We start from the raw sequence: 12,058 nt of genomic DNA on the forward strand, positions 1-12,058 counted from the left end.
ACGTCATAATTTATTGATGTAGTACGCTAAATAACATCAAAACACACTTAGTAATCCTAGTTAACTATTAACACACCTAGTACACTGACTAACATACACTGACTAACATGATTAACTTAAAATATTTAAAGAATAATGTTGTTTAAAAAAATCTTTCAAAAATAAATTTAAAAAACGACTAACATGATTAATATAAAATTTTTAAAGAACAAATTTCATTAAAAAAATCTTTCAAAAGTGAATTTGAAATACGAATGATTTTTCATTGACTAATTTGATTATTTACTCCAAAAATAAAGGTAGTAACCTAACTGATGATTCTATATAACCACCAACAAAAATAAACACAAACCAAGCTTGGTATATCTGACACCGAGAATATATATACCTAAAGAAAAGGCCAAACATAAGCCACAAAAAGTGCCAATAGATAAATTACCTTACAGAAACGTGCGACACAGCCATACACCAAAATGGGCAATAATCGGTTTCCAATTTAAAATACCTTACACTTCGATATCCAAACGACTGACAATCTAAATAAACTTACTAGGCCCATTAAAAAAGGGTTTCAAAGGAAATACCAAATGAGGAAAAAAAGAGGCGTTGGGGAAGGGGGAGAAGAAACATTACATAACACTTAACCAAACATAAACTAGCTTTTCTCAGACATGTTGGAAGACAAAATCTCATCAGAGGAGTTCAGCAACATTTGCAGGCAGCTCCTCGATTTGCACATTATAAAACTTCTGGATGTCAAACAGCATTCTTTCATCATCCTTCGTGACAAAGTTGATGGCAACACCCTTCCTACCAAACCGACCACTACGACCGATACGGTGGAGATAGTTCTCGGGCTGTGTAGGGAGATCATAGTTTATTACGAGAGACACTTGCTGAACATCAATACCACGTGCCAGAAGATCGGTTGTTATCAGAACACGGGAAGACCCAGAACGGAACTCCCGCATAATGATGTCCCTTGTATTCTGGTCCATGTCTCCGTGGGTGGCTGACACCGTGTGGTCTCGGCTTCGCATCTTGTCCGTCAACCAATCTACTTTCCTTCTGGTGTTGACAAAAATGACACTCTGGGTAATGGCTAATGTCTCGTACAGATCACAAAGTGTGTCGAGCTTCCATTCCTCTCTCTCACAATTGACATAAAACTGCTTTATACCCTCCAAAGTGAGCTCGTCGCGCTTCACAAGGATCCTCACAGGTTTGTTCATGAACTTTCTAGTAATTTCAAGGGCCTCAGGGGGCATTGTGGCAGAGAAAACTCCAACCTGAATCTTAGATGGCAGCAACTGGAATATATCGTAGATCTGATAACAAGGAAGCAGAGAATGGATATAGAAATTATACAAAAAAAAATAATCGGAAATTAAGAGTCGCAAAATAAGAACTTTTAGCAGATAAAAAACAACAACAAAGCCTTATTCCACTAAGTGGGGGTCAGCTTTTAACTGATAAAGGAAATATAAAAACTGGAGGGCACTTGAAAATATAAAGTATAATCATTAAACAGTCAGAAAGTACAATTGATCAGATACAAGTAGGAACTAATGCTGGGTTTGGGTAAACAGACAAATTTGCATCGGATGATTTTACGTATCTATAACCGAGCAGTAACGATCGATAATATCTTAATAACAAAAGGAAAAATGAAAACAGAAGTCATCAAGCAAGTAAAAAAGTACCTGGTCTTTAAAACCCCTTGAAAGCATTTCATCAGCCTCATCCAACACAAACATTTTAATGTGATCCGGCTGAAGTGACTGTCTGCGCAGCATATCAAAGACACGTCCAGGAGTACCAACAACAACATGAACACCGCTGGCTAGAATGCGTTGGTCTTCACGAACACTGGTGCCTCCCACACAGGCATGAACCTTCACACCTAGATAATCTCCAAGCGCCCGCATGACCTTCTCAATCTGCTGAGCAAGCTCACGGGTTGGCGCTAAAACCAAGGCCTGACATTCAGTCAGGCTGTAGTCAAGTTGTTGCAGGATTCCAGAGCAGAAAGTTGCAGTTTTTCCAGTTCCGGATTGGGCCTGTTGAATAACATCAAGTCCCTTGCAGAATGGGACTATTCCCCTTTGCTGAATAGCTGATGGCTTTTCAAAACCTACAGAACAAACCATATTAGTTTAATAATAGAAGTTTTACATTCTAAAATTTCAACTAAAAGTACATGACAAATACGTTAGTGGGACAAACAAACAAGGCAGTTTAGCATAATAAAGCATAACAGATCGAACACCATGCTAGGTTCTATGTTGGCACTATACTATCGATGAAATATATATATATTAAAGGGACTAGTAAAAGTTTACCATAAGCATAAATGCCTCTGAGGAGATTCTCTTGCAAACCCATAGCATCAAAGCTATCGTACACCTCATCATAAGATGTGAAGAAGTCCTGTCCATCAGCTGTGAGTCTGTATCCAAGAGCCGACAGAGCGAGCGAACAACACCATAAATTAAACCCGAAAGACAAAAATAAACTAATATATTGGCCTGATAGTAAGAAAAAAGCGAAATCACTTACAAATCATTCATTTTGGCATCAAATTGACGAGCATCGAACTGTGTTCCCTCAGGTGCAGCTCCTGCCATGACTGCAACACCAACAAAAACATACGCCACACAAATAAATTACGAGTATCAGCGCCATAAAAACAACCTAATGGATACCAAAAACATAAAAAAAAAAATAGGAATATCAAATCAGCATAAGCTCTAACCAGAAAAAAAATTGATGAAATCACTCGTTGATACAAAAAAGGTTTAGTTTCAGAAAGGCTCGAACCATAATATGACACAATCGTTAACTTGCATAAAACAACAGCCGCTCAACAATAACGAATAACAGCGAAGGAAAAACAAAAAAATATATATATAAACAGTTAATCGGAAGCGACTGAAACAACTGTGAGAACAAGATCGTTGAATCAGAGAAGGATGGAATAGAAGAGACTCACCTGCGGATGATGATGATGTTGATGTTGATGTTGATGATGAAGAAGACGAAGACGAAGATTTTCGCAGTGAAGAAGATTGAACGGAGTTAGGGTTTCCCAAACTCCTCGGATCTACGCCGCGGAGTTGAGGAGAGATAATAAGAGAGAGTGTTTTGTAAAGTGAGAAAAGAAACAAGGGTGGTTCCCTACTACATTATACCGTAGGAAACATTTCAAATGCATTGGGGAGTACCGGTGCACCAGTTGTTTTAACCGTTGATTTTAATTAATATATATTATATATATTTTTATAATTCAAATCAACGGTTAAAACAACTAGAGCACCGGTACTCCCAGTGCACTTGAAATGTTTCCTATACCGTATACTACCCTTCGATACTGTAGTTCTTTATCGTCATTCCAACTTTACCCCTGAGCATTCGGTCAACTCACACGGGTCAAAACCCTACTGAACCCTTGGATCTTCACCGCCAAAGACATTTAACACGTGTACCAATCACATTCGCAGCTTCAGTCCCCATATGATAATAACATAACATAGCTTTTCTCTTTTCGTAATTTCACTTTGTTTTTTTTTTTTTTTCATGTCACTTGATTTTAATCTTATTTATATAAGAAGTTATAAGATAAGTTTCCAAATTTGATACAAATCACTCGGAGATCAAATCTTCTAAACAAACAAAATTGTTGAATCAATTCAATTAGATGATATCATTTTAGTTGGATATATTGATTTTCTATAAATTTAACCAATATTACATGCTACATCTTTTTAAATATTCTTAAAAAATATTCTATATACAAAAAAAATTAATTACTATATATTTATATATAAATACATATTTATTTAATTTATTTTTTAATATATATTTTATATTTTAATATATATTCTATTTGAATGATTGATTTATAAACTAATTTTTAAAATACATGCAATAATTATATTGAAATATATATGAAACTAACTACTGGAAAATTTTAAACATTACATCTAAAACTCAAATTTTGTTTCATTATATACATGTGTTAGAGTTGAATCCATTATATTTAAATTTTTAGTTGATATGTTGAGATATTTTCTTTTTGTACGGAAAAAACATAAATTATTTTAATTTCATTTATCCTTGAAATTAATTAATAATTATTTCAATTTTTGTAATGTCAACTGTTTTTTTCTGCCATGAAGATTAGCTAGTATTTATCAATTTTGGAAATAATTAACACTTTAACGTATGTCATATTTACAAAAAAAAATTGTGAGAAAAATTATAAAGTGATAAGTAATATAGATTAATTAAATTTATAATTTTTATTATAAGTTTCAGCATCTTGATTTAACGATAATTAGACTCTCGTTTTTTTATTTTATCAATTTTTTTATGTTAGAAGAATTTATCCTATATAAACATTTATATATTGCTGGAAATTAATTAACAACTACATTAGTTATTATTAATTATTAATTTCATAATCTTCTTGAAATTGGTATTGTAATACATTTGAGTACCATATATTAAACTGCGAGGAAGAATAAGGTCAGCAACTTTTGTGATTTGTAGCCATCAAATAATTATTAATGATGGTTTTAATGGTGTGAGATTGGTGTGAAATTTTATCCAATGGCTCACTTTTTTTTACTGGTTACTAGGGTTGGCAATTCATACCCTATCCGTGGGTACCCAATCTGGTCCAACCCGTTCGGGTAGGGTATGGTACGGTCCGGTATGCCTGCGGGTAGGGTAGGGTATGGGTTTAGGGTGTATCCTATCCTACCCTACCCGCACCTCATATATAACACATATTTTATAAAAACCTCTCTATATAGTGAAGGAAGTGAGAGTTGAACCCACAACCTCTCTTATATAACGACTTATAATAAGTGAACTACCACTAAACTAGTTAGTTAATTTAATAATTTAGAGCATTAGTTTTTTTTTTATGTTATTAATACGTATAAAATTTGAAATAATTGAATTTTATATTTACTCTGAAAATATTTGATATTTCTGCGGGTAGAGTAGGGTAGGGTAGGGTTTAGAATTTTAGGGTGCGGGTAGGGTTAGGGTTGAGAGATTCTCAACCCGCGGGTAGGATTAGGGTAAGGTCCAAACCCATTGCCCATTGCCAGCCCTAGCGGTTACATGCTCATTAGAATTTAATAAAGTTGCTGGTCCCTAAACTTTTCCTTAAACTGTTGATGAACATGAACAACATAACAAGACACCAATACCAAATAAAACTAAACTACACTATTGATCATGATGATCTTCATCTTGTTATTATTGTTTCACGGTGGAAATTCACTTAACTTCATATGAAGTTGATAGTTGAGAATCGTTAGATAACAATTCAGCCAAACTTGTCAAATTATTTAACGACTCTCAATTATCAACTTCACATCAAGTTTCTACTTTATTTCACATCTTTTGCTAATTAATTAACCATGATACATATAATGGCAAATATATACTAGGAATTTATGGCCCTGCAAGTATTCCTAATCTCTCCATCAGAGCCAGTCTTAGGATTGATATTCCCCATCCTGATCATAGAATTAGCAAAATCTGCAAAGAAAAGTGCAGAATTATTGCTATAGGTTTGGACCAAAGCCTTAGTAGTTGAAACAGCCTCATCACTAGAGAAGAGTATCTGGTCAGAACTAAGAAGGCCCTTGGAGTTGAGTAGGTTCTTGAAATAGTGGTTGTCAAATAGATCTATGGAGTTCCTATCAAGTGGAGCAGTTGTGTTTCCATCACCATTTTGGGGACACAAACTTTGTAGATCTGAAAGCATGCTAGTGTCTAGTGTTGGATCTGGTGAACCTGTTCCTGAGAAGTTGAATAATCTATTGCTAAATAGTACACACCTTCCTCTCCCAATAGTATGAGCACCTTCATTCACATACAAAATATTATTATTAGCCTAAATTAATTGCATTTATCTTCAATATAATTCCTTATTGTTATGCCTGATACTTAGTTTTATTACCTGATAAAGCAACAACATCAGTGAGATTGAGGCCTGCATTAGTGAACTTTGAAATAATAGTATTCAATGGATCAAATGGAGTTGGAAGAACTTGACTTGCCAATGTTCCATTTGAAATTGTCCCATCTCGTCGACCCAATAAAACGTTCCAAAACGGACCACCGCTCTACAAAACATTAAACTGTTAATCACTTGAGGTTGCATTTATTTATAGGTACCGAACACTGAAATAGAAATACAGAGACATAAAATCGTATTTAACAGATGGGATATGAATAAAAATATTGTGTCTATAGATATTGAATTAATGTATTTTGTGTCCATTATAATAGAAAAGACACTAACTTTTTATACTTATATTTTTATTATTATATTTTTTTCTTAAATATTTTGAATAAAAAAAAAGAATAAATTAGATTTTCAAAACTTGTTTTAGTTTATCACTAAATAAAATCTAAGAACATTAATTTTTGTGTCTTGTTTTTTATGTTTTATTTTTTTTTTCTTAAGATCAAATGCAACCTAGCAGAACAATAAGTGTAAAATAGGAACCACTCCAATAAAGACGTCTAAAACGTCTTTTTTTAAAAATGTTTTCTTATAAGTAAAATTTAACACATATATATAATTGATTAAACTATATTATTTTTGTCAAAATTAGACCAGACAAATTAATTTGATCGAAAAAATAATGAATTAAGTATTGAATTGATCTAAATTAATATTATTTTTTATAAAAAATGACTACAATACCTTTATTAATTTTGAGAATTCTAAATTCTAACCCTTTACTTTTCTGCCGTCATAGAGTTAGGATTTAGAATTTTCAAATATATATATATATATAATAGGAGTATTTTAGTCATTTTCTATAATAAGCGTATTGTAGTAATTTTTTGTAAAAAAAAATATTAATTTAGACCGATTTAAAATTTGATTCAATATTTTTTCGGTCAAATTAATTTGTCTAATCTAATTTTGACAAAAATAATATGATTTAATCGATTATATATGTTAAAAAACTATCTTTAAAAAAAAATATTTTAGACATTTTTATCTAGGTTCCAGAGTAAAATATGTTAAAAATCATCAAACAATTATCATTTATCGTATTTATAAGAATATAATTTTATGTGAGGGATGAATAAAAAGATAGAATGATTACAAGGAAAACAGCATCTCTAGCGGTTATGGCTAATATATCAGCACAAGATACAACTCCACTACATGCAGCCTCCACAGAACTTTTGATTGTATCTACAACGTCAAATCCTCTTACAGAATTCAAGTTTGGACCCGCTAACTTTTCAATATCGTTACCTCCATCTAGCAATATTGATCCATCACAACCCTGATGATCATCCAAAAAATACATACCCCAAGATTATTATGCAATGCAAAAATAACCAATAATATATAACATAGTAATTAAGTTGTCAATGAGTTATAGCTCAAATAACATAGTCTCCTTATACTCAATTAAGAGGTTGTGGGTTCGAGTATTCTATCTTTGGTAAAAAAAAAATTAGCTTACATTTACAAAGCAATCATGAAAGTGGAGACGAAGCAAAGAAGCACCCATTCTCATCTCATTCATGAGGGCATTTTGAACCTGTCTCCTTACCACTTTGAAAAGGTTAGGGCATGTTGTGTTATAGAAATCTGTTGTGAGTTGGGACCTTGTTCCCAAAAACAACACCAACATACTCATGGCCCAAATGTAACAGCTACATCCCCTCTTCATGGTGTTTGTTACTTTGTATAACAAGCTAAGCTAAGATTTAATTCAATAAGCAACGAAGGCTTAATCATTTATAAAAAAAGATACGAGTTACATTTCAATTATATATTCAGATAAAAACTCCACTTGACTTCTTAGTGCTATCTAGCAATGCTGGCGGCGTCACAGAATTCAATTCTTAATATATATATATATATATATAAAGCTACTCCATGAACCAAATATATAAGTTGGTATGAACATTCCTGCACATGGAACAATAATTATAAGCCGTTGGATGAAAACATACATGCATTAGTTGCCTTGATGATTTGACAATTGGTAGCTAGTAGAATGAGTTATTTGTAACAAAAATGCTATTCGTATACCAAAATTAGCTACTAAAATCAGTTATTAATATATTTGTGCATAAATATATGTGTTATTTAATTTATTTTTAGGGTAAAGTACATTTTTTGTCCTTGAAGTTTGACAAAACTTTCAAAAATACCCCTAAGTTTTATTTTGTTTCAATTTTATCCCAAAAGTTTTCGATTTGCATCAAATATACCCCTGACGACTAATTTTTCAAAAAATTAAAGACTAATTCAACAACAATTTCATAAGAATAACCTTCAACACAAACAAATCAAGCATAATTTTCATGCATTATTGTTAGATTGATCTTAATTGTTTTGAAAATTTAGCCGTCGAGGGTATATTTGATGCAAATCGAAAACTTTTAGGACAAAATTGAAACAAAATAAAACTTAGGGGTATTTTTTAAATTTTTACCAAACTTTAAGGACAAAAAGTATACTCTACCCTTATTTTTAATATATATTTGTATTCCAACATATATTTTATATTAATCGCTGATTTTGATGTACACGTAGGTAACATAGTTGATTTGTAATTATCTCCGATGAAAAATTATTATAGTCACCAATCATAAGTATTTGTTTTTATGTAAAAATAAAAATGGTTAGATGATTCGACATGAAAATAATTTTATATCAGTAATTGTTTTTATTATGTATTTTTTTCGCAACAATTATTTTTTTTTTCAAATTTTATTACCATATAAGATAATTAATACAGTCTTTATTGATAAATTGTAATTTATAGGGATCTTGTAATTTAAAAAAAAAATAGAAAGTATAGACAGTTCTCTTGCAATTTTTAATTTTATGATTTAAAATTAAAATTTATGATTTATAAGCTAGATTTTTAAAAAAATAGTTGATTTTAACTAAAAAATTTAATTTTCATGCATTACTGTACTCTTTAAAAAAAAATTTAACCCAAATAACATCCAAATTTTTTACGCTTATTTAAAGGAGGATGAATACCTTCTATTCAACCATACTCCAAATAAATAATTATAAGTGCGATATGATGGTGCAACTTATCAAACTATGAATGTAGAGCTTTCCACGTTTATGTCAGTGAATCAAGATAAGCATATCTAGTATAAAGAGAAATGTTAGACACAGTAAATTTTGTGATTTATAATTATTAATTAATTGTTATTAGTATTTTTAATAAAATAAAATTATATTTAATAGTATAAAATTACTTAATATTTTTAATAAAAGTATTGACGTGACGTCTATAACGTCTAGACTTTTTTAAACCTTTAAATTGTTTTAATTGATCATTTGTTGACCGCAGTTGATTAATTAAGTGCTACTATTAAAGTATAGTCATGCATGTAGTGCTTCTTCCATTAAGTTGCTTATGAGTTATGACAATGATATATAATTAGAGTTACTGGTTAAATTATTATTTTGTTATTCAATTTTTTTTTTATAAAAATTAAATGTATTTAAAAAAAAAGAAATTAAAATAATAATATTTTAATTTCATAAAATTAAATTTATTTAGTAATAACTTTTTAAATTTTAAACCAAATATAAAAATATAATATTTTTATCTTAAAATTATTTATAATTTTCCTAACTACACATTCTTATATAGTAACTGTTATATCATAATCCAATAACAACTCTTCTTACTGATAATGTAACATCACTGTGCACGTGATGAGAAGCATTATGTGAAGGGGGAACTTGTCTTTATTATCAACATTCATCGAATTGAAGTTTATTTCTTTAATTTTCACGATGTTGGCTAAGCTAAATAAGGTTGGAGACAAATAGGAAATCCACTATGATCTATGTACGTTCCATACAATAATAATATAAGCACGTTGAACTTAGGAAATTATTTTTATTTGCAATAATTATATAAGCACGTTGAACTTAGGAAATTACGTCATGCAAAACCATGATCATCTTGAACTAATTAATTAGGTAGCTTAGTTGAGAATAATATATAGGAGTCCTGGCACAAGAATATACAATAAGGAGTTATATATTCTCCTGATAGCAAGGGAACGACAAAGTTTAGGTAGCTAATAAGTTTATATTATAGTAGGTAACTTTCATGAAATTATTATTCTCAAAAATTTAATTTAATAAAAAAATATAATATAAATAGTTATATTTTAAACATATTTAATTATGTTATCTTTTTTTATTAGTTTAAGTTTTTGAAATAAATGGTTTCATAACATTGTATTAAAATTTTATATTCAAAAAAATCTAAAATTTGATCATTAGTGAAGAATCTTAAAAGTGAAAAAAAATAAAGATAAATAAAAAAATTCTATGTAAAAATTAAATAAATCTAAAAAAAAGTTTTTATTTAAAAAAATTATTAAAAATATAATTATTTAGTCATTTAAAATTAGTAATTTTATGACAGTATCTCATACGGCTCTACTACATGCATGCCAAACAAAGGCATTATTATATGTCAAATATAAAATGACTTTGTAAGGCAGATAATAATTTTTATGAATAATATAAATAATTAGTTTTAAAATTGGCTCAATAAAGTAAAAATACATTACACTTCTAAATTATACACCTAAATCTTAATATTAGAATAACCATCCATATACTTAATGAATTGAACATCCGATATATCCATTATTTATATTGTTTAATATTTTTATTCTCTATCTATACTTTTTAAATATAAAATACTCCTGCTGCAATCGCCAGCACTAAGTATAGCGGATTGGGTTGCATTAACGGAAAAGCATGCAGCGGATTAGGTTGCACTAATTATATATCAATTCTGTTAGATAATTATAATAAGAATTTAATCAACAATAAATTAATAAATATTATTAAATTATACTATATATTAATTAATTATTATTAATTAATAATTATTTAAATTTTATTTTTTAAAAAATTTAAAACTAATAATTAATAATTATAATTATTTAAAATTGACTAATTAAAAATTATTTGCCTATATTTTTTCATTATATATATATATATATATATAGATTCATTATGAATAATAAATTAATAATGGTGAGGTGTTGTGATGGCGCTAGATATTTTTGGATTGAGAATCTTGTACTTTGAGGAGTATTATTGCAATTTAAGCTCACCTTTATTTCCGATCCAGACCGATCATGAATTTTACTGCTACTTGTGCTAAATGTCTAAACCTTGTAATTAAGTTGCTTGTGACATTTGTTTCTTGTATTGAATTACCAGAAATGTATAACTACTATTCTTGTACATAAGTTTTTGTATACTTTCACTTTTGATAAGAAAAGTGATGGAAAAGAAATAAAAATAAATAAATAAAAATTTTATGTTTTAAATTATAAAATGAAGATGTACAAACAGATGTACTTAAAAAGATGATATATTCTACTACTAATAATGGTTATAGGCTTGGACTTTTCTAGTGTTTTTTTTTTTCATGCTAGTGGTTGTACACTTGCATTGTTGGTGATGGATCCGAATGTATAGGAGAATATTAGAGGATCGATTTTTTTTAATATAAAAAAGAATTAATTAATACTAATTTAAATATAAGATTAGAAAAATAAAAATATTAGTCTGCTAACATTTATGTATTTATGCATATTATTAGAAAGTATACAAATTTATCCTATTTTCTTTAGGATTGGACTAATGTGTTACACATAAACAATAATTAAAATCTGGTGACATTTTATTCTTCTTATAATTCTTTTATTCTTCTTTTTTTAGATAAATACCATTTTTGATCTCTGATATTTTTTTTGAGATATATCGCATCTTAATCATCCTTAAATTTCAACCAGATCCCTCACTTATCAGTAAAATTGGACAAATTAACCCCTGCAACTAGTTGACAACGGATTACCTGTTTGACGTAACAAGTGGAGTATAATGTATCAATACCAAGTGCTAGATGTCAACTCCAAATGGTTATTGGAACTAAATAATCCTTTCACTTCTTCCTCCTCCTCCTCCTCCTCTCCTTCTTCCTCCTCCTCCTCC

The 12,058-nt window shown here is 29.6% G+C and overlaps 2 protein-coding genes across 2 annotated transcripts; both read right to left on the bottom strand.

The window, feature by feature from the left end:
* Positions 1–406: 406 nt before the first annotated feature.
* On the bottom strand, positions 407–3,172 carry LOC107643311 (eukaryotic initiation factor 4A-15). The gene is made up of 5 exons (XM_016346927.3): positions 2,993–3,172; positions 2,560–2,629; positions 2,343–2,449; positions 1,704–2,134; positions 407–1,328 (listed from the first exon to the last, which is right to left on the bottom strand). Exons 2-5 carry the CDS (start codon positions 2,625–2,627, stop codon positions 693–695), a joined length of 1,242 nt encoding a protein of 413 aa, XP_016202413.1. The 5' UTR covers positions 2,628–2,629; positions 2,993–3,172; the 3' UTR covers positions 407–692.
* A 2,147-nt stretch (positions 3,173–5,319) lies between these two features.
* LOC107643321 (peroxidase N) lies at positions 5,320–7,775 on the bottom strand. Its single transcript, XM_021107386.2, has 4 exons — positions 7,515–7,775; positions 7,146–7,331; positions 5,981–6,146; positions 5,320–5,883 (listed from the first exon to the last, which is right to left on the bottom strand). Exons 1-4 carry the CDS (start codon positions 7,722–7,724, stop codon positions 5,462–5,464), a joined length of 984 nt encoding a protein of 327 aa, XP_020963045.1. The 5' UTR covers positions 7,725–7,775; the 3' UTR covers positions 5,320–5,461.
* Between the last annotated feature and the right edge of the window lie 4,283 nt (positions 7,776–12,058).

Source organism: Arachis ipaensis, chromosome B1 (genome assembly GCF_059453495.1).
Source record: "Arachis ipaensis isolate K30076 ecotype BB chromosome B1, ASM5945349v1, whole genome shotgun sequence".
NCBI classification, from domain to species: domain Eukaryota; kingdom Viridiplantae; phylum Streptophyta; class Magnoliopsida; order Fabales; family Fabaceae; genus Arachis; species Arachis ipaensis.

Bases quoted from the DNA above. Each gene is read 5' to 3' on its own strand.
- LOC107643311 (XM_016346927.3), bottom strand. From the start codon at position 2,627: ATGGCAGGAGCTGCACCTGAGGGAACACAGTTCGATGCTCGTCAATTT. The intron at 2,450-2,559 runs GTAAGTGATTTC...TCTTGGATACAG, and splicing joins GATGCCAAAATGAATGATTT to ACTCACAGCTGATGGACAGG. The intron at 2,135-2,342 runs GTAAACTTTTAC...TTTGTTCTGTAG, and splicing joins CAGAGGCATTTATGCTTATG to GTTTTGAAAAGCCATCAGCT.
- LOC107643321 (XM_021107386.2), bottom strand. From the start codon at position 7,724: ATGAAGAGGGGATGTAGCTGTTACATTTGGGCCATGAGTATGTTGGTG. The intron at 7,332-7,514 runs GTAAGCTAATTT...GATGATCATCAG, and splicing joins TTCATGATTGCTTTGTAAAT to GGTTGTGATGGATCAATATT. The intron at 6,147-7,145 runs GTAATCATTCTA...AATGTTTTGTAG, and splicing joins CTAGAGATGCTGTTTTCCTT to AGCGGTGGTCCGTTTTGGAA.